General features: G+C 41.2%; 1 protein-coding gene across 1 annotated transcript; it reads right to left on the reverse strand.

Moving 5' to 3' along the window:
- Nucleotides 1-9,017: 9,017 nt before the first annotated feature.
- Nucleotides 9,018-19,139, reverse strand: slitrk3a (SLIT and NTRK-like family, member 3a). The gene is made up of 3 exons (XM_057837963.1): nucleotides 18,594-19,139; nucleotides 18,053-18,139; nucleotides 9,018-16,614 (listed from the first exon to the last, which is right to left on the reverse strand). The coding sequence occupies exon 3, from the start codon at nucleotides 16,554-16,556 to the stop codon at nucleotides 13,848-13,850; it is 2,709 nt and encodes a 902-aa protein (XP_057693946.1). The 5' UTR covers nucleotides 16,557-16,614; nucleotides 18,053-18,139; nucleotides 18,594-19,139; the 3' UTR covers nucleotides 9,018-13,847.
- Between the last annotated feature and the right edge of the window lie 3,786 nt (nucleotides 19,140-22,925).

A 22,925-nucleotide genomic window follows, 5' to 3' on the forward strand; every position in this document is an offset into this window, starting at 1 on the left:
TGTCTGTAAACGTGGGCATCAAGGGTAAAACGGACAAATTAAAAAATTTCAGGGGCTTTTGCCAATAAACTGCTATGGCAGGATATAGACATACAGTGGGGCAAATAAGTATTTAGTCAACCACTAATTGTGCAAGTTCTCCGACTTGAAAATATTAGAGAGGCCTGTAATTGTCAACATGGGTAAACCTCAACCATGAAAGACAATGTGAAAAAAACCCAGAAAATCACATTGTTTGATTTTTAAAGAATTTATTTGCAAATCATGGTGAAAAATAAGCATTTGGTCAATACCAAAAGTTCATCTCAATACTTTGTTATGTACCCTTTGTTGGCAATAACAGACGCCAAATGTTTTCTGTAACTCTTCACAAGCTTTTCACACACTGTTGCTGGTATTTTGGCCCATTCCTCCATGCAGATCTCCTCTAGAGCAGTGATGTTTTGGGGCTGTCTTTGGGCAACACGGACTTTCAACTCCCTCCACAGATTTTCTATGGGGTAGAGATCTGGAGACTGGATGGCTGCTCCAGGACCTTGAAATGCTTCTTATGAAGCCACTCCTTTGTTGCCCTGGCTGTGAGTTTGGGATCACTGTCATGCTGAAAGACCCAGCCACGTCTCATCTTCAATTCCTTTGCTGATGGATTTCACTCAAAATCTCTCGATACATGGCCCTTTTCATTCTTTCCTTTACACAGATCAGTCGTCCTGGTCCCTTTGCAGAAAAACAGCCCCAAAGCATGTTGTTTCCACCCCCATGCTTCACAGTGCATATGGTGTTCTTCGGATGCAATACAGTATTCTTTCTCCGACACGAGAACCTGTGTTTCTACCAAAAAGTTCTATTTTTGTTTCATTTGACCATAACGCATCCTCCCAGTCCTCTTCTGGATCATCCAAATGCTCTCTAGCGAACCGCAGACGGGCCTGGACGTGTACTTTCTTCAGCAGGGGGACACATCTGGCAGTGCAGGATTTGAGTCCCTGGCGGCGCCTTTGTTACTGTGGTCCCAGGTCTCTGTAGGTCATTCACTAGGTCCCCGTGTGGTTCTGGGATTTTTGCTCACCGTTCTTGTTATCATTTTGACACCACGGGTTAAGATCATGCATGGAGCCCAGATTGAGGGAGATTATCAGTGGTTTTGTATGACTTCCATTTTCTAATAATTGCTCCCACAGTGGCGGCACGGTGGCTGAGTGGGGCGGCACGGTGGCTGAGTGGGGCGGCACGGTGGCTGAGTGGTTAGCACGTCTGCCTCACAGTTCTGAGATCAAGGGTTCAATCAATCCCGGGCTTCGGCCTTCCTGTGTGGAGTTTGCACGTTCTCCCCGTGCCTGCGTGGGTTTCCTCCGGGAACTCCGATTTCCTCCCACATCCCAAAACATTGCATGGTAGGCTGATTGAACACTCTAAATTGTCCATAGGTATGAGCGTGTGCGTGAATGGTTGTGTCTCTCCATGTGCCCTGCGATTGGCTGGCAGCCAGTTCAGGGTGTCCCCTGCCTACTGCCCGTAGTTAGCTGTGATAGGCTCCAGCACCTCCGCAACCCTCGTGAGGAAAAGTGGCATGGAAAATGAATGAATGAATGAATGCTCCCACAGTTGATTTCTTTACACCAAGCGTTTTACCTATTGCAGATTCAGTCTTCCCAGCCTGGTGCAGGTCTACAATTTTGTCTCCGGTGTCCTTCGACAGCTCTTTGGTCTTGGCCATAGTGGAGTTTGGAGTGTGACTGACTGAGATTGTGGGCAGGTGTCTTTTATACCGATAATGAGTTAAAACAGATGCCATTAATACAGGTAACGAGTGGAGCCTCGTTAGACCTCAATAGAAGAAGTTAGACCTCTTTGACAGCCAGAAATCTTGCTTGTTTATAGGTGACCAGATACTTATTTTCCATTCTAATTTAGAAATAAATTATTTAAAAATCAAACAATGGTATTTTCTGTTTTTTTTTTCCACATTCTGTCTCTCATGGTTGAGGTTTACCCATGTTGACAATTACAGGCCTCTCAAATCTTTTAAAGTAGAACAACTTGCACAATTGGTGGTTGACTAAATACTTATTTGCCCCACTGTGTTGTTCTATCAAACTGATTCTATCAATCATATATATATATATATATATATATATATATATATATATATATATATATATTGTTTCGATCCAAAAACTCCCTGTAGCATGTATAACCGAGTGTCAAGACACAGCTGGATTTTTGGGGGATTTTATGGGTGAAACATGGGAATATAACAACAGTCGCGACGCAGAAATCGCAGACATCAAGGAGTGGTCGAGATTTTCTCTTTCATGCATTTACCCTTTTAAACTTTTTTTTTTTTCAATTTTTATTTGTTTGGATCAATTATTTATCATCTAACATATTGGAGAAAATGCAACAGTAACAAAAAAATACAATTAAGCGCTAGTTATGAGGTCGATATCCGTGACTTTTTTACAGACGCCATTTTTTTCATTGTGACGTAATTTATCTAAAAGTTTAAAATACGCGAGTGCATAATTTTTCAAAGCTGTTTAAAAAAAACAAAACCAAAAACAAAAAAAACATCATCAAGACAACAACAACATCAAAAGACATCAATTAAGGATTCTAAGCTAAAAAACACATTTTGCAAAAACCGACTTTAAAAAATTATATATATATATATATATATATATATATATATATATATATATATATATATATATATATATATATATATATATACACATAGCAAGTACTGGTCTCATGCACTCATCCTCTCTTGATACATGCCTCTTACATGTGTGTTTTCACCATTAGTATTCACATTTAAAAGTTATTTTTCAATTCCTGCAGCTACTTCTGCCTAACAACATTGTCATGTACGTGAGAGGCATGTGATTGGTGGCATGTATGCATGCATGGGTGGTTATTTGTGTGCTTATCTTCTAAAAGCAGTCATGCCTTAATTAAACAAACACTTGTATTGTTGAGCTAATGCTAACGACGCAAGTGATCCACCCTCACACCCTCATTAGGCAAAAATCTCCACAAATCTCTCTCTCTCTGCTGCAGTTGCAGGACCAGCGCAATATATTCACATCATTACTCTCAAACACACAAACGCACACGCACCACCATATTCCAGTACACACATGTTGCCTGCACATTGAGCCTCAGCCCATAATGCATCATTACACACACTAACCAAGCGGAAATGTTGGCAAACCTTAGGTTAGTGAGTCTGTCTTGGTCAGCTGAGAGCTCTCTCTCTCTCTCTCTCTCTCTCTCTCTCTCTCTCTCTCTCTCTCTCTCTCTCTCTCGTTCGCCCCAATTTAAACCAATTTGAGCACAATGTCATACTCACACTTGTAGTTGTCTAGTTTTAACAATCATCACTAGCAGTATACCAGTGTGGTACGGGGACACTACCCTGCCTAAGAAGAGGCAAGACAAATTTATGTGTAAATCTCAATTCAACACAAGTTTTTTTTTTAAAAGTGCTTTACATAACATTGAAAGCAGCAAGACACAAGTAAGAACAAAAACTGTCAATCAAAAGAGGAAATAAAAATAAAAGTACAAATAAAATGATAAAATACACAGGGCCCACATTGCATATTCGAAAAATAACAACTGCAAAGTACAGCAGAAAAGCATGCACTTTTAGTAAACAATAGTGGTTATTTTTTGTTTTTGTTTTTTTCCCTAAACCCGTAGTAGATGACAGTCTGAGCACACCTCAGATCGTCATGTAGTTTGTTCCACATGTGAAGAGGAGAATAACTGAAGACCACCCCACCCTGCATGGTGGTTATGATAATAATAATAATAATAATAATAAATTTTATTTTTCTTTTACCGATACTCATAAACGCTTTACAGTTGAAACAAAGAAGACGCTTTACAGTTGAAACAAAGAAAAGCAGCAAACAACGTGAGCAGAACAAAACAATAGAGAAAAGAATTCTATTAGATGAGTGGAGGTCGGGGTGGGGGGTGACAAAGAAGGTCTGTGAGGTAAGGAGGGGCCAAGTTATTGAATGCTTTGTATGTGAGAAGGATGATTTTTAACTGTATCCTGTGTAAAATGGGAGTGCAGTTTGTGGAGGACGAGGGTAATGTGATTCCTGTATGGGGTACGGGTGAGATGGCGTACAGTGGAGTTTTGGATATATTGTAGTTTATTGAGGTGTTTGGATGGAGAACCGAAAAGAAGGCTGTTACAGTAATCAAGTCTGGAGGTGATGAACGCATGGATGAGGGTTTCTGCAGCAGAGAAGGGTGAGGGAGGGGCAAAGATGGGCTATGTTCTTGAGGTGGAAGAAGGCAGTTCTGGTTCTTGGTCTTGGACTACACAACACGAGAGATCATCTAAGGTCTGGAGTCTGGATGCTTTTTAATACTTTGGCAACTCAAGCATGCATTTTGGTCCAAGACCAGTCGGTGTTTCTCAAACCAGCAATAACATTTTATAATATATCCTTTAAGTCACTGTAGTGATTTAATGAGCAGTGTAATATCCAGTGTTGTTAATCTTACTTTTTTAAAAAAATAATTACAGTTACAAATTACTTCTCCCAAAAAGTAATTGTGTTAGTAACTCAGTTACCTGAATGTAAGAGTAATTAGTTACATGGCAAAGTAACTGGTGATAATTTTCATGTTTTTTTTTCTCAAAAAAAAAAAAACACATAACACAATGTGAAGTTTAAAGGGTTTTTGTGACAATTGGCCCTAGCCTAATTTTTTACCCAAAACTTAACTAGACACAGGGGTATTGCAGATATTGCGATAACTAGATAGTAACCTTTGCTATGTGTGGAAGTCATTTAATGTTGCGAATCAACCGTTAAAGTTGGTAAAATTGCTCTAGTTATTGCATTAGTTCCCTTCTATTTTCGACATGTGTAAGTTTTGAAACTGTTTAATCATTTAAAGATAGATTTAAGTTAAGTTTTGCCGATTTAGGAGCATTTTAGATAAAGAGTTACTTAGGTTCGCTAGGAAGGTTCTCTTCAACAGAGCCTTCCTGAGAAGTCTACTGCTTTAAGATGGCGGCTGTTTACAAACGCATATAGTTCTTTATTGTACATGTTGCTAATGCCGCCGTGTCTGTCATTTGCATCTAGTTCTGTATATATGTGATATCTACCGAAGCATCATGTGGGCGTAGTTTGTAGGCCATCGGCTACAGTCAGGTATTATTGGAGCCACCTAGCATAGTAGCATCGCGTTTGCAACGGCGTCACACTCCCTTGCCTCCTCCCCACTCCTGCTTTGCTTTCTCGTCTCCGTGAGTCCTTTTTTTTCAGACTTTTTTCGCGTCAGTCAACCAACATCGTAATGCATAGTAACGCATGCCATTCCTGCCTCAGTAACGGTAACGGCGTTGCCAAGATGAGAAAAGTAATTAATTAGATTACTCACTACTGAAGAAAATAACTGCGTTTGTAACGCCGTTATTAACAACACTGGTAATATTGTCCTATTTCCTTGTATTTTTCATACTTTTGTAAGGATTCTGGAAGCAGCATTTTGGATTTGCTACAACAGTCTGATTGAGGTTTTTTAAGGCCTGTAAATGAGTCAGTGCAAAAAGGAAGCTGCATGTAGTCATGAAATTCTACATAGAAGGTCATTAGCTCCGACCTCCCCTCCCTGGACAGGTCATCAACTACGACCTCCCCTACCTGCACACCATCTTTATTCAGCATAGCAGGAAAAAAGCAAAGAGCACCCTCAGTGCCCATTAAGCCCATGCTCTGTTCCAGTGGGTGGACTCAGAATACAACCTGAGACACTGCAGGACTGAGCCATCAGCACCCACAGGGCTCACTTTCACAACTGCTTTTACCCAACCACAGTAAGACAAGTGGCTCAGAATATTAAAGAGGGATCACTTTTTTTCACTCAGACATTGAACAATTATTATGAATATTTATATTTCGTTGACTTGTAAAATTCTTCTGTTGCATTGTCCATGAGAGCTGCTGTCTTGATGGGAATTTGTTGTGCTTATTGCGTAATCACAACATAAACCTGATTCTGAAAATGAAACCTTTACATTAGATACATTTTCCACGAAGTCAGAGTGCAAAGTGATAGTGATCTTTTACATCACAAAGACATAATTTCTAATATGCATAATGTAGTCCTCAATTCAGCCTGTGCTGTGTCCTTAGCATAACGTACATTCTGTTTTGTGTTTGTAGCATAACTATCTACTACCGACTTATTTATATTGATCACTCAGCATCCTTTTGACCTCCACTTTTTTTGCTCACCTGTTTTCATTCATCACTGTTGCTCCCCTTCATTACATGCATCCATTATTCTTTAGCCTTTATTACCCTGTGCAGGGTCAAGGGGATCCCAAGCCTTTCTCAGCTGACAATGGATGAAACAACTTTACATAGTGGAATAACTACGAGCCAGTTGCATAGGTGGCATAATGAGATATACTGCGTTAACACTTATAAATATAGGTCCAGCCAAGCCCACATACCTCAATTTAATAGGAAAGGATATTGGACCAGAACTATTAAACATAAAAGAGAAACCCTAATATGTTTGTCACTGACTTTTTTTTTTTGTTCTTAGAAAATTACTGTCGACATCATTCACTCATGTCAGTGACTGCACACTGCCTTTTTACATCTATGAAATCGTATTGTCGACATTAATTCATAGTGACGATGCACATTAGCTAACCACACAACATTGCCAAAAGCATGTAACCCTCGTATCGTGTTAGGGTTAAAATTGATCCGTTTTCAAATTTTTGTACGCAAAAATCTACGGTACTTTTGACATACCCAAACTTGAAAACAATATCCTGCAAAGGTTTAGTATTTTCAGACCAAGTTAATTTACAGATCAAATTTAATACACTGGCAAAAATAGTGTCTGATTTCTAACACAAGACAAGGGTTAAGCTTGTACACACAAAACACAACAAAATGTTGTCCATCTATCAAAGTTTAAAATTGTCCGTCCATATTCCTGGAGCAATAAAGGTGAATGATTAAAAACGATTCCAGTAAGAAATTCAAAACGGTCCATTTTGAAGTGGAAAGTAGGCCTACTCCTGAGGACCAAATGCTTATATGGGCCATTCACAACTCTAGCCAGGAACATTATTTTTCTTAATTAGGTCTGTTAAATGATCCCCTTTCCAGTTTTTCAAATGAGTGATAACAATTTATTTTGCTTTCTTATTGTACAAGCCAATACTGAACACAAACTGATTGCTGTACTGATTGAACACCACTTTCTCTAGCACTCTCTCTGCTCTAACATTCGTTGTCAGGTCAGGTTGCTTCTTTGACTTTAGCACTGCGGATTTGTGTATTAATGGAATATTTCCATATTGACAATAAATAGGTCCTTCATTATTTTTACTTTTGATTTGATGATTTTTGTAGTTGAACTGTGATTGTGACATTTATGATCTATTGCACTTTAGGGGACCTTGCAACCACAATGGTATGATTATATCATTAAAATCCACTCCCTTGGTGCAGTGGCCACTTTTATTTTGGTCTCTGCCTTGGTCTACTCAATTCTGATTCCCTGGGTCGCTGCTCTATGACTGTTGCTTGGTGCTCACTTACAGGTGGTGGGCAGACATGGGCCACGCCACTCCACATGCATGGTATCCCCATTGCTGGTTAGCCTGTAGAGTGGGTGTGCCAATATGTCTCCTCTAATGGGTGTCTGGTGAAAGGCCTGTCCCCTTTCTGTTGCCTGCATTTCATTTCCATACATGGCATGACTAATATAAGATTGGGTAGCGGTACGGATAGGCATCAATACACAGATATTGGGATTTAGCCGTTTCTGCCAGGACTAACAATGAAACGTTAAAAATTAAGGTGTTAACTCACCGATTTTGACAGGTGACTGGTCTTAATATGAGTTCCTTACTTCATATTAATACTAATGTACACTAATACTGTCTGTCCTATGCTATTCTTTCCTGCCCTCCCTTTTATTGTCCTGTTGTGTCCCCTCAATAAGCAAAGTCGAGACTAATTTGTAATGGTACTTACAGTCATGTAGCATTATTTGTATTATTTATCCTTATTCCCCATGTAAGTAGCATTATTTGTATTATGTATCCTCATTCTCCTTGTATGTTCTGTAACTGTTTCAAGCTTCAAACAGGATGTAGAAATATGCAATGAAATTGATGTGATGATTAAATTATTATTTTCATTTTATGTCATGCTATCTGATCTGTAAAGGGGCAAATGTGAAAGAGCTATATATACAGGTAGTACCCGTTTTTGTTGTTGTTGTTTGTTTGTTTTTTGTCGATTAAACAGTACCTAGTTCTTGCCATGCCTCCTCCCCCAGTAGCGCCGCCGCCATCCTGCAGTTCCTGACGGCGTCAGGTCCCACCCACTGTCATCTCCGGTTCTCATGTGTCTGCCTGAGAAGCGCCCTTTTTGGCTTGAGAGCATCATGACGCCCGCCCCTAACCTCTGGTTCACCTCTGACCGCCGGCAAAGCGCTTTTTTCGGACTGGGCTCAAGAAGCCACATCTTAAATAAAAGAATGGTATTCTTTTCCCTACAATGGGAACATGTCGGAAATTACCCAAATCGGGACCCTTATTAGCGGTGGGTGGCTGTTGTCTACAAGGGGCCCCCAAGAGATGGCTAAATATTGGTTCATATCAGTGACACGATTGGGTTTACCATATTGTACCAACACATTGTAATGACATGTCGATGTTCATAAATCTTTCTAAGCCCCCCGACAAACTCAGAGGCTTTTTCATTTTACACCAAGCTTATGTCAGATATTTAATAAAAGATACAGTTTGTGTGTTTTGGGGGTTTCCGTGGCCCTTTTTCCCTGGGGTCCTTTCCTGTGACTTTAGTAGAGCTGTATTACACAGTGTTTTAAATAAACTTCCTTGAGTCCATAGAATCATCATCCAAACTTCTAATCAACTCAATAAGATACACACATAAGACTTACACCCCCACCCCCACCCTCTTACATGCACATCCCCATACAGATCCACACACACACAGAGGGGATTTGGCATATTTGTATGCACCACCTGCACTAAACTGCAACTTCAGCATTACGGTCAGACTTATTGGCTCCTTCAGCAAACTGGAGATAACTCCCCATTTCCCCAACAGCAGATCACATATCTCACAAACAAACACACATGCAATGAAATGCAATTTAGGGGGCAAAAAAGTGGTTACAGCATTTTCTTATGGCCCTTCTGACATTAACTTTTTTTTTTTTTTTTTTTGTTCTTTTAAACACTCGTTTAACTTAAATGGATGAGTACAGCTATTATCATTGACAAAAGAGCAGAAAATCGCCATTTTCTCCGAGTGGTACATCCATTGCAATTATCTCCTGAAGAACTCTGTGTTCTATCATTCGAAACTGCTTTTGTTCTCCTTCCCATCAATCTATTTCTCAACCTGAACCCGTTTTTGACATATATATTCAACCTTTTAATTGCAGTAGGCATTCATTTTGCTGTAGATGACTGTGTGAATGCTGTACTGTACATCTAGCAATTATCTGTGATAATACATGTACCCTGGCTGTACCACAAATGAGTAAGTGCAATTCTAGATTGCTCTGGTTAAGAACAGCATGAATTCATACTGTTATAAGCGCATACAATTTCATCAATTTTAAACAAAAGTGGATTCAAATTTTTTGACCTGCATTTTACATGCCAAAAAAAAAAAAAAAAAAAAGATCAGCAGTGGTGGTAGACAGAACCACTCAAATCTACAGCACAGTATACCATGGTTTTCCTTCTATGGAATTCAATCATGACAGACAAATATGCATCAGACAACGCTAACAAAGAAGAAACAAACAACTCACTTACTTACTCACTCACTCACTCTTGCACTGCAGCTTTTGTTTAAAACAGCATCAGAGTTTTATTTTATTGTTTTTCTTTTTTATGTAAAATAAAATAAGGAAAAAATTAATGAGCACACCTCTATATTGTTCCCTTATACAAGTAATCTCTTACTTAATAATCTAGTTTTAAACACTATCACAGATATTTTATCAAGCTATGCTACGTGCATGCTTTTTTTTTCCAAAAAAGAATATTCCAGAATAGAAAAATGGCTGTAAAGATCATCGTATCAAAATGCCCACACAGCATTTCAAATGTGGAACTCAACATAGCAAGGTGCATCAAAGTGCGACTCTTGCATATACCAGTATACTACTCTATTTAGTTTCAATAATTATTATTGTTTGAAATCTGAATGTGCACCGCCGTCCCAAAACAAACTGTCTACTTAGGGAACAAAACGCAAGCCATTCGGCACAGGGGAAAAACCACAATCAATCACAAGTCTTCACTAGTATGGACAGGAAAAACAAAGTTGACGACATGAGCATCGGTTTTAGGACAAAGACAAAATACCTCTAGAAACAAAGTTAACACACATAGAGTTCCACAAACACTTTCTAAATTTACTAATTTGGTCTTGTCAAAACAACAGCCCCACGAGAAATGTGAGATGACAAACTTCCCGACTAAATTGAAACATCTTGGACAACTCAAGCGACAATTCAAAACAAGTAAAATGTATTTTTACATTTCACACTACAGAAGTTGTCGAGAAGTTTTAAACGGCTGTCATAATCTAGGGTTCCGGCATTGTCTGAACCCCAGTTGTGTAAGATAACAAGAGGATTTATTTGGATAAAATCACACAGCATGGTGCAGTGGTCTTAAAGAGCAGAGAGTGAATTAAATAGTGAAAGGCGTATTGGGGTCCTGTGATGGAGGATAGAAGTTGCCAAAATAAGAGAAACTGGCAACTTCTTCACACCCACTGATCCTCAAATTGTATTTATTTATGTATTCATGGGAAGGTGATGGTGAAGGTTGCGGTTAACTGATGCATGATGGTTTTAATCAACGTGAGTGCAGAGGGAAATTGCTGACTGATCGTCATGGAAAGGAAAGGCTGCAGGGGTTTGGTTGTGTCCCTGTAAAAGATCACATTCAGAGTAGAAAAGTTGTTCTGTTGTTGAAATTCTGATGATTAATATGAAGTGTATCAACAAGATACTGTCGGCAAGATGATTGAGGTATGTTGCACGATGTTCCATTTTATAAAGAGTTGCAGTTGCTTAAATGAGTAAATTTGGGAATCATGCTGCATCACATGCAACTGCACATAATATTGCAAAACAACACATTTCTGTTAAGAATATTAATAATGTCAGTCACTGTCCTGTCTAAATCTTAGAGCATGAGATGTGAAATAATTTTCTAAATTTTCACCTCTAATTTAATCTGCTATTTTCCATCACTTCACTTAAACATATAACACAGAATAAAATGCAGCTCAAATTTAAACAAAACAAATATAAAAGAACAACAACGCTACAAAGGTGCCAATTAGCAGGTTTTGCCATCTGGTTCTAGAATTTTTAATTTATGAATCAAAATAGCAAAAAAGTAAAAAAATAAAATTAAAAAAAATCACATATTATTATATGGCAGCACGGTGGTCAAGTGGTTAGCATGTCAAAGTTCTGAGATCAAGGGTTGAATCCTGGGTTCCAGCATTCCTGCGTGGTGTTTACATGTTCTCCCCGGGCATGCATGGGTTTCCTTCCTCACCCCAAAAACATTCATGGTAGGCTGACTGAGCACTCTAATTGTCGCTAGGTATGTGAATGAGTGTGTGTCTGGATGGTTGTTCGTCACCTCATGCCCTGCGAGAGACTGGCATCTGATTGAGTGTGTACCTTGCCTACGGCCCTTAGATAGCTGGGATAGGCTCCAGTACCCCCATGACCTTTGTGAGGATAAGTGTTTGGGGAGATGAATGAATTAACATGATTCCATACTATATTAAAACACCTCGAAGAATTGCATCATGTTTGTGTCGCCCTCCTGTGACCGAAACACCACTGCTTCTTTTGGAGCATTGTAAGATTTAGAGTCATTATCTCACTTTTTCTTTTACAACTAAGACCATTTTGTTAGTTTGCAACTTACCACACATATTTTTATATCAATATATGTATCTATTGCTTAACTTTGACCTCTCTGCGTTGTATCCCCAGCATATACATAGAGTAACCAGCAGTGTCATGTTGAAAAAAAAAAAGTAGTCAATCCTTAAATATAAACACTTTAGTATAATTTTGTATGGTGCAGGAGCCTATCCCAGCTAGCTATGGACAGGAGGTGGGCAATAACCTGAAGTGATTAAAAAAAATAAATAAAGAAAGAAAAAGTCCCTCTCATCCTGGTGGGGTGGCATCTGTGCCATCCTCAAGGGGTCGGGTACCCTGTCAGTGGCCTGGGAGTCTGAAGTGTCGTCACAATATATTAGCTGTTCCTCGGACTATACTTTTCTGGATTCAGATTTTATTCCAGGGTTCCTCTGGAGGACCTTTCCCAGTTTGAGGGTGACTGCCTCAAGACTACAATGGAAACCACGCTAACCTTCACCTTCCACATCTGCTCCATCGTTTTCCTTCTTTCTGATGTTGGCGTCAGCTGGTATTGCCACAACAATCACCATCAATCTCTTCTGCCTTTTCTTGTGTATCACGATGTCTGGTTGTTTTTCAGTCTGGAAGCTGAAATAAATAATGTGTGTGTAAATATATGTTGAGGTGAGTATGTGTGTGTGTCCGGGGGGTTAACTGATGCTTTCTTTTTGTACTACTGTCAAGTTTTTTTCGTGAGCCCACCTTGATGTCATTGCTCTGTTATGACTCGTGAATAATCACAGTTTTCAACACGCCTGCACACACCTTTATGTGACATCAACCCTCCTGACATTTGTTTGAAGTTTTTTTTTTTTTATTATTATTATTAAGAAGGCTATACCAGACGCATAATCACTATACATTGATTTAACATTACCTTTACAATTAAAGTCTTCACTGAAATTACAGAATAAATATATGCACATTATTCTTCAAATCTTTGTGTGAGAGAGAAAACATTAAAAGTGCGTCCTACAAAGCTGTTAGTGGGTGATGATAGGGGAGAGGGCTGGATCCAGAGGCCATTGCGTAGCGAGTGGGGGTTTAACAAAGTGCATGGAAATATCCAGAAAACCTTGAGTGTTGTCGGGTAATTATATTCACAAATGTTTTACCATCCGTGCGTCGTTGGCGCATCCTTTATGAGAAGCACCCTGATATAGACAGAAGTCCTAATTAATAGTAACAACCATATTCATAAGATATAAAAATTAAATAGAACACTGAACTGTAAATGCGTTGCAGTATCTTATTTCACAATGTGATAAATTGCAACACTCAACACACCACCCCCTCTCCTCATCTTCCTGCACAGCAGCGAGTGCATGCAGCAAACTGCAGTTCCTATTAATATTTGTTTTATCCTTTCTTCAATGATTTCCCATAGCCTTAATGTGCACGGCCTCCGGGGTCTTTGTACATCCTAGTGAGGGGTAGAAGAGGCAAAGAATAACTCCAATTCAGGGAGACGTCCTGCTCCCGTGTGTCATGGGAACTCCATAAACAAAGAATTTCATTGTATTTCAGGATTGTGGTGATTTTTTTTTTTTATTCCCCTGTGCCCCTCTTCCTCCTCTAAAGTACTCTTCTCAGCAAGTAGAGATATTTATATTATAAAAATAACAGATGCTGACATTGCTGGCTACTCTGGAAAAAAGGCACTTAATTGAAATATCTGAGATCAGCCTCTTTCCGTAATGATTTGCAATGTATTTTTATTTCACATCATGCCGCCACGACTGACTTTCTTCTAATAATGGTTTTGGGTGGTTGTGTTTTAAGGATAACAAAGTGATCTTATCTTGCCTTTCTCCTCTGAGCTACAAATGTTAAAACCGATAGGATTTTTCCAACACTTCGAGGTAATCCGGCTTGGTTTGAAGTTTGGCCCGTAACTCCAGGTAATCGCTTTGGGACGGGTCAGGGAAACAACCTTTCCCTGCTGTGAAAAGCAAGGTCTCCTTCAGCCGAGCATCCTGTTGCAAATCTGGGTACTGCATGCCGGGTGGGTGTGCGTGTGCCACATGCATGTCCTTCAGTTTGGGGGCTGTTCCATAAAGGCAGTCTACAAAACCCACGGTAGGTGTTGGTCTCTGACTGTCAATGACTGTAGGGCAGATCCCACCGTTTTCATGAAGCCCTGCAAAGTCGGCTGTAGTGTGGTTGACGGCGACAATGGTGTTGAGTTGAGAGTTGGAGACAGCCAGGCTCCACTCTCTTTCTTTCTCTAACAAGGTTCTGTAGTTGCTGCTGCTACTACTGCTGCCATTGTCCTTCTTGGCTGGAAACTGCCCTCTGTTTTCATCTGATGTTGCTGCGATCTCCCCCTCCCGGGGCTTATATATGGGGTTGTTACACATCTGAGTCACAGGGTGGGGGATGTAATCATAAACATGGCCATGGGAATGTGTGTGACTGGGATGAGTGTGTGTATGCAAGCTGGAGGTTGGCTTCTCTAGTGTGCTTGTATTCCCGGCACTACTCTGCCTAGGTGCATCCTCAAAAATCCTGCACTGCATCTGAATCCCTGTCAGATCCACCTCTGAGCGCTTCCTGAAGGGCAGTTTCTTCCTCCGGCGAAGAACAAAAGCGAACAGCCCGGCTGCTACGAACACAGCTGAGATGAAGAGAATGAGGAGGCTGAGGATGAGGACAGAGAGCGGAACTGTGTCCCTTCTTCCTGCCTCCCCCATACCAGTACTTCCTGTGGTGAGGTCATCTCCACCAGGCTGAGCCGGCAAAGGGCCTGAGGAATACTTTCGTTCTGGACAAAGGACTTCGACTTCAAATGAACGCAAATCCCTCCCAAAGGCAAATTCTGGTGTCTTGCAGATGACATCTCCAACCAAAATGCCAGATGAGAGCTTTTCCAGCCATTGTTTCAGAGGGACGGTATCACAGGAGCACTCCCAAGGGTTCTGATGAAGATCAATCTGGACAATAGAGGGCAGATGCTCCAGTACACCATGCACAGGAAGGGCAAGGAAGTAATTGTTGCGGAGGTTGAGGCGAGCGAGATTTGTGCCAGCAAAAACATTATCAGGGAGGGAGCGCAGTAAATTGTCATTGAGGAAAACCAGTTGCAGATTAGGCATTAGGGAGAAGGAGTTAGGCTGTATCTCACGTATAACATTATACTCAAAGTAGAGATAACTCAACATCTGAAGACCTCGAAACATCCCAGGGGTGAGTCTCTCAATGTCATTGCCATTCAGATATAAGCTTTTTAAGTTTGGCAGGTTAATGAAAGCGCCCTCCTGCACGTATGATATCCGGTTGTTGCCTAAGTGCAGTAAATCCAAACTTGAAAAGTTCCAGAAATCAGAACGGTAGATTTTCTGTATTAGGTTCCCGCTGAGATATAATTTCTTGGCATTGAGAGGCCTTGGCAAAAGATCAGAGATATTGTGAAAGGCTTTCTCTTTACAGTTAACTGTCAGGCCCAAGTCATTGATGTGAAGGTTACAAACACATCCTGTTGGACAAATTATTGGGATTGGAGGTCTTGTCTGATAGCCGGCAATAGGGGGCTGGTTGATGCCTGGGTAGACACTACGAGGGGTTGGGGGGTTCTTTGTGGGCCGAGGTCGTTTGGTGGGCTTTATTGCAGAAGACGCTGTGTTGTGAAAAGAAGAGAGCATAGAGGAAGGTCTGGTAGGCCACGTGTTCTCATTGTTGAATGGGATGCGGGGAATCCCCAGCTTGGCATCAATTTCAGAATCGGACATCAAAGGACAAAGTTCACTGCGCTTGATATCCCGTAAGTCTTTACCATGCAGATGGAATGGGTACTCACATGTGATTTCTCCGACCAATGCAGTATAAGGAATCCTCTCTAGCCAAGTCTTGAGTTGGACGATCTCACACACACAGTTCCATGGGTTTTCTTGCAGCTGGATTTCCATCAAACTCCGCCCAACGTACTCCAGCGTTCCCTTGTAGGGCAACGTTTTTAGTCTGTTCCCTCTAAGGTCCAAATGTGTGAGTGAAACAGACCGAAAGAGATAATTGGGGAGTAAAGGAATCAGATTGTCATTTAATATGAGCACTCTCAATTTGTGTAGGTGCCTGAATGCACCACTTTCAATTCTTTTGATCACATTGTAGTCTGCCTGGAGATATTCTAAACTCTCCAGTCCAAGAAATGTGTCATTCCGGAAAATCTCTAGTTTGTTCTCATGTAAGAAAAGCCGTTTGAGTATTCCTAAGCCGTTGAATGCTCCAGCATGGATATCTTGCAAGGCGTTATTACCGAGATTGATAGATATGGCATTGTTGAGATGCAGAAAGCTGTTAAAGTAGAGCTTCCTCATGGAATTCCTCTGCAGATTGAGTTTGAACGGCCTGCTCCATATCTGAGCAATCTGGCTCACATTTGTAAATCCTTTACTGTCACAGTGCACGTGGAAGATGCCCTCTTTGACCTCGCAGTAGCATGGCTCGAAGCACGGCTCATCGATCTCCTCCGAGTCCTCTAGTAATGGGATCGGGGTGGTCCATCCCAAGGCTATGGAGCTCAGCAAGGTAACCCACAGCATCCTCACTGACACCAGGTGGGTGAAGTCTGGGCTCCAGGAAGCGAGCCACTTCACGGTGCTGCAATAGAGAGAAAGAGTGAAAATGAAAAGGGGGAAGGGATTGATACACACTGTGGTAAACACCCACATGCACGAATCTCAGCAAATAAAGTTCAAGGTGGGAGATATGGCAGAATGGCGTGCATCAGTGTTGGTGGAGTAGAAAAGCACTTTCAAATAAACATTAGTGAATAATACAATATCACAGGAAACTACTTGTGAGGTTGCTAGGTATTTCAAACAAAATGTTTTCAAGTGTTCTTGGATGGGTGATCCGATAGTTTCGCAAAAGAAACACATCTCTTGAAGAGTAAGTAACACCAAGCAGACCCAGGCCCATTTATAATAGAGCAGATATGCTTCTAAGGTCACAATAAATCACCTCAGAGATGCTTATCGCTATGAATAAACAATGGCAACAGCAGGTGGGTGAGGTTGGCGGCAAGAGTAGACACCATTCCCCTGGTGTATTTATTACATAACAGGAGTCTCAGTAACCTTCTTCTTAAGTGATAAGAGCAAACCAAGAGTGCTGAATGGACTTCAATATTCACAATTTTAAGAATAAATCCAAAAGCAGATGGTTTTCCAGTATATGACTTTTTCTATTCGATATGTAGAGTTGCAGTTGGTGCAAGAATCTTCCAAATTGAAGCACAAAATGAAATGACAAAAAATGGTTCTCTATTGAAAAATATATATTTTTTTGTTGTTGGTTTTTTTTTTTTTTTGCATTGAGGATCTTACTAGAAACAAATTAAAGTAAAATTGAAAAAAAAGCATGAGGAGAAAAATATGGCTTACAGATTTTTTTGTAAAAATGCACGCCTAAACACACACACACATTTTGTCACAGTGTTGACGCGTGTAAGTGTGAAGTCTAAGAGGGAGTTCAACGACATTTGTAAGATCAGTTGAATTTTAGGAAACAGTCAAATTCATTTATTGAAACGTTTTTAAAAAATTCTAACAATGTAAAAAATGTCATCCTTGCATCTAGGTGATTTAAAGTAATAACAAACGAAAGCGAATTTCCATTTGCTCACACACGCACACATGCGCGCGCGCACGCGCATTCACACGGAGAGCACTATCCGTTCCGATGTGGGTGCTGAAAAATCCAGAGAATGTTTTAACAGAACAAATTCGCTCTCCGTGGTTCTGATGTGTGCATATTGTATTTAAAAATACTCCACTGAAAGGAGTTTGTGTGTGTGTGTGTGTGGGGGGGGGGGGGGGGGGTTAGGGACGTATTCCCCCAGAAAGAGCACCACCCCCCCAAAAAAATCCTCCATCATAGTGTCTGTGCTGAAAAAAATAACTGATGCCTTCCTCTTCTCAACGTGTGTAATCCTTCAGCATACCTCGATTTCCACAATTTTTATGGCAGATTTGTTTATGAGGTCGAAACCTATTTTAAGTCACATATATTGTATCAAATGGCATCGAATACTTACTGCGTTTAGAGGGTTTCCCACTTCTTCATTCTCCTGCGACGTGTTCTGATGTGGCCCGCAGCCTCCTGCTCACTATCCGATGCCGGGCTGCGGGGGAAACGGACACAAATGTGCAGGTGAGCAATTCGTTTGAGAGCAAATAGACGGACAGAGCAGATATGGGGAGGAACCGCATAAGAGTTTAATTGGAAGAAAGGTGAATGTGGTACTTCTTTTAAAGTGCAACCGTTGTGCATTAATCCAAAAATGCTGCCCACTTAATCTTGAAATGCCACAAAAGGTGTTTGAATTAGTCCTGCTAAATCTTGTCTATCGCTGAAAGAGTTGAGTTCAATCCAGCAGAGAGCACCGCACTTGTAGAAAAAAGATGCCAAGCATAATGCAGCAGCATTTGGCCGTGGCCGATGTGAAGAAATAGAAATGAAGAAATGCTGTTCCGCGAACGTGCAAGCGGTTAAAGTTGACATTGATGCATGCAAGACAGAAAAATGCAGACATAATAGGGAGGTCATGACCAACTGCACAAGACCTGTCAACTCACCTTAGGTTTGTGCAACGGGCAGGAAGCATCGGGCGAAATAATTACAATAATAAAACAAGAGCAATACTTTGTCGCTGTTAGTTTTGTCTCTCTTCTTTCCCCATCTCCCGCTCTCTATCTCATCACCCTCTCCCCGTGGCTGAGCTAAAGGAGAGGAGGAAGAGGAGAGCCGAGGACGTGAAAGGAATGTGAAATCTCTCCTTCGCTCTCCGGTGACTCTGACACTCTCCCCCTTCTTCTTCTCACTCTCCTGTTTGTGCTTAAAATGCAAGTCCTCGACCCCAGCCCGTCCTGCTTTTTCTTCTTCCTCCCTCCTCCTCCTTGTCCTCCTCAGTCGCCTCCCGGGTGAGCGCGCTCGACGACTGCGCAGCCGGGTGAGAATATTCTCCTCAGGACTGCGTCGTTACGGTTGGAGCAATAAGCAGCAGACATATAGATGGAATTGCTGGGCTGCTTTTATTTAGTTTCATTTGCCCCCCGTAAGCTACCTCGCTTTCTTTTCCACGCGTCCAAAAAACGCCTGCTGTCGTGCGTCAGAGGAGTGATGAGGAGGGACTCAGCCAGCCGGGTAGGAAGGGGGGGAGGAATGGATAGGGCGAGAGATGCAGAGAAGAGAGATAGGGAGGGAAAGAGAACAGGAGGGGTGAAGAATGATGGAGACCGTTTGAATTTTGGGGTGAGAAGGAGAGGTTCCGAATGCACTAAACCACAGATTTAAAAAAAATAATAATAATGAAATTGGGAACGTCATGAGGTGTGGTGCCATTCGAGGAACTGTGGATGCAATTCAAAATGCAATACGGCATTCCTCGATTTTATCTAACAAGTGAGAGTAGCTATTCAGTTGTTCGTGCTCCAACTAAAATCAGCCTTTTAACTCTATGGTGACGACAGCAAGTGGCCGCGACTATTTAAAGGAAGAAAGGAGAGGCGGAAAGTACTTGGCGCTTTCACTCCCCTTTCTGCAGCTTGCCTTCCCGCGACTCGCCTGAAGCGGGCAACACACGTCCATTTTTGGCACCATCTGCAGCAGCAGCAGCAGCAGCAACAGCAGCAGTACTAACGCACAGACAACATTGCAAAGATAGACGTGTTTCATCATTACATACTGCCAACAGAGGCGGCTAAAGTAGCTATAGTATACCTCACACCATAGTACAGAAAGTTTTTTTTTTTTTTTTTTTTTTATGGGGGTGGTGAATCATTTTCAAATTAAAAGTACTGATATAACTAATTTACTCTAAATGTTTTTGAATATATTCATATTATTCTTACGGTGGCTGAGTGGTTAGCACGTCTGCCTCACAGTTCTGAGATCAAGGGTTCAATCCCGGGCTTCGGCCTTCCTGTGTGGAGTTTGCATGTTCTCCCCGTGCCTGCGTGGGTTTCCTCCGGGAACTCCGGTTTCCTCCCACATCCCAAAAACATGCATGGTAGGCTGATTGAACACTCTAAATTGTCCATAGGTGTGAGTGTGTGCGTGAATGGTTGTGTGTCTCCTTGTGCCCTGTGATTGGCTGGCAACCAATTCAGGGTGTCCCCTGCCTACTGCCCGAAGTTAGCTGGGATAGGCTCCAGCACCTCCGCGACCCTCGTGAGGAATAAGCGGCATGGAAAATGAATGAATGAATGAATATTCTTATACAGTGGTATGAAAAAGTATCCGAACCTTTTGGAATTTCTCCCATTTCTGCATTAAATCACCGTCAAATCTGATCAGATCTGAACTTTGTTAAAATCCCACAGATGAAAAAACAGTGTCTGCTTTAACTAAAACCACCCAAACATTTATAGTTTATAGTAGACAGAAGGGGGGGAAATAAGTAAGTGAACCATCACATTTAATTTTTTTGTGCCCCCCCCCCTCCTTTGGCAGCGATAACCAAACGCTTCCTGTACCTGCAGATCAGTCTGGCACATCGATCAGAACTAATTTTGACCGATTCGTCTTTACAAAACTGCTGTGGTTCAGTCAGATTCCTGGCATGTCTGGCATTAATCGCTGTCTATTGGTCAGGCCACAGCATCTCAATGGGGTTCAAGTCTGGACTTTGACTTGGCCACTCCAGAACGTGTATTTTGTTCTTCTGAATCCATTCTGAAGATCTGAAGTGGGGATGAGGTGTTGATGTCGGTGAGCTGTTCCATTTTGCCTCCACACATGACCTTGTGTGTTACTCCCAAACAATTCAACTTTGGTTTCATCAGTCCACAAAATATTTTGCCAAAACCTCTGTGGATCTTCAAGTGCCTTTTTGCGAACACTAAACGACCAACGTTTTTATAGACAGCAGTGGCTTCCTCCGTGGAGCCCTCCCATGAACACTATTCTTGGCTATAATATTACATATAGTTGATGTGTGCACAGAGATATTCGACTGTGCCAGTGATTTCCGTAGGTCTTTAGCACACTCTAGAGTTCTTTTTAATCTCTCTGAGTATTCTGCGCTGAACTCTTGGCGTCATCTTTGTATGACGGCCACTCCTTGAGAGAAAAGCAACAGTGCCAAACTTTTTCCATTTGGAGACAACTTCTCTGAATGTTGATTGATAAACATCCAGACTTTTAGAAATGGTTTTGTATCCTTTCCCAACTTTATACACATTAATGCTCCTTCATCGCAGGTCTTCAGACAGCTCTTTTGACCAAGCCATGATGAACATCAGACAATGCTTCTCATCAAGACAATTCTTACCGGGTGTGTGTTTTCAGTGGGCAGGGCACCTTTAAACCACTCATCAGTGATTGGGCAAATGCCTGACTTTAATTGTTTGGTAAAAATTGTTTCCAGTTGCTCTTTAAGTGTTCTTAGGGAGAGTGTTCACTTACTTATTTTTCCCCCTTCTGTCATTCTTTGCATGCTATCGTCATTACAGTATAAAAACCTATAAATGTTTGGGTGGTTTAATTAAAAACAGACACCGTTTTTACATCTGTGTGATTTTGACAAATATCAGCTCACATTTGATGGTGATTTTATGCAGAAATGTGAGAAATTCTAAATGGATCAGATACTTTTTCATACCACCATATATATATATATATATATATATATATATATATATATATATATATATATATATATATATATACAGTGGGGGAAATAAGTATTTAGTCAACCATCAACTGTGCAAGTTCTCCTACTTGAAAAGATTAGAGAGGCCTGCAATTGTCAACATGGGTAAACCTCAACCATGAGAGACACAATGTGGGAAAAAAAACAGAAAATGACATTGTTTGATTTTTAAATAATTTATTTCCAAATTAGATTGGAAAATAAGTATTTGGTCACCTACAAACAACCAATATTTCTGGCTGTCAAAGAGGTCTAACTTCTTCTAACGAGGTCGAATGAGGCTCCACTCGTTACCTGTATTAATGGCACCTGTTTTAAGGCATTATCGGTATGAAAGACACCTGTCCACAACCTCAGTCAGTCACACTCCAAACTCCACTATGGCCAAGACCAAAGCGCTGTCGAAGGACACCGGAGACAAAATTGTAGACTTGCACCAGGCTGGGAAGACTGAATCTGCATTAGGTAAAACGTTTGGTGTAAAGAAATCAACTGTGGGAGCAATTATCAGAAAATGGAAGACATACAAGACCACTGTTAATCTCCCTCGATCTGGGGCTCCATGCAAGATCTCCCCCCGTGGCATCAAAATGATAACAGGAATGGTGAGTAAAAATCCCAGAACCACACGGGGGGACCTAGTGAATGACCTAAAGAGAGCTGGAACCACAGTAACAAAGGCTACTATCAGTAACACAATGCTCCGCCAGGGACTCAAATCCTGCACTGCCAGACGTGTCCCCCTGCTGAAGCCAGTACACGTCCAGGCCCGTCTGCGGTTCGCTAGGGAGCATTTGGATGATCCAGAACAGGACTGGGAGAATGTGTTGTGGTCAGATGAAACCAAAATAGATTTTTTTGGTAGAAACACAGGTTCTCGCGTTTGGAGGAGAAAGAATACTGAATTGCATCAGAAGAACACCTTACCCACTGTGAAGCATGGGGGTGGAAACATCATGCTTTGGGGCTGTTTTTCTGCAAAGGGACCAGGACGACTGATCTGTGTAAAGGAAAGAATGAATGGGGCCATGGATCGAGAGATTTTGAGTGAAAATCTCCTTCCATCAGCAAGGGCATTGAAGATGAGACGTGGCTGGGTCTTTCAGCATGACAATGATCCCAAACTACGGTGGCCGAGAGGTGTCAGGCGAAATGCAAAGTCCAAACACTTTGCAAATAGGAAAAAGCAGGAACCCATATTACAAACGCTTTGCAAAAGAAAAAAGCACGAATGCAAACTGCCACAATATGATCC

Source organism: Corythoichthys intestinalis, chromosome 6 (assembly GCF_030265065.1).
Source record: "Corythoichthys intestinalis isolate RoL2023-P3 chromosome 6, ASM3026506v1, whole genome shotgun sequence".
Lineage (NCBI taxonomy): Eukaryota > Metazoa > Chordata > Actinopteri > Syngnathiformes > Syngnathidae > Corythoichthys > Corythoichthys intestinalis.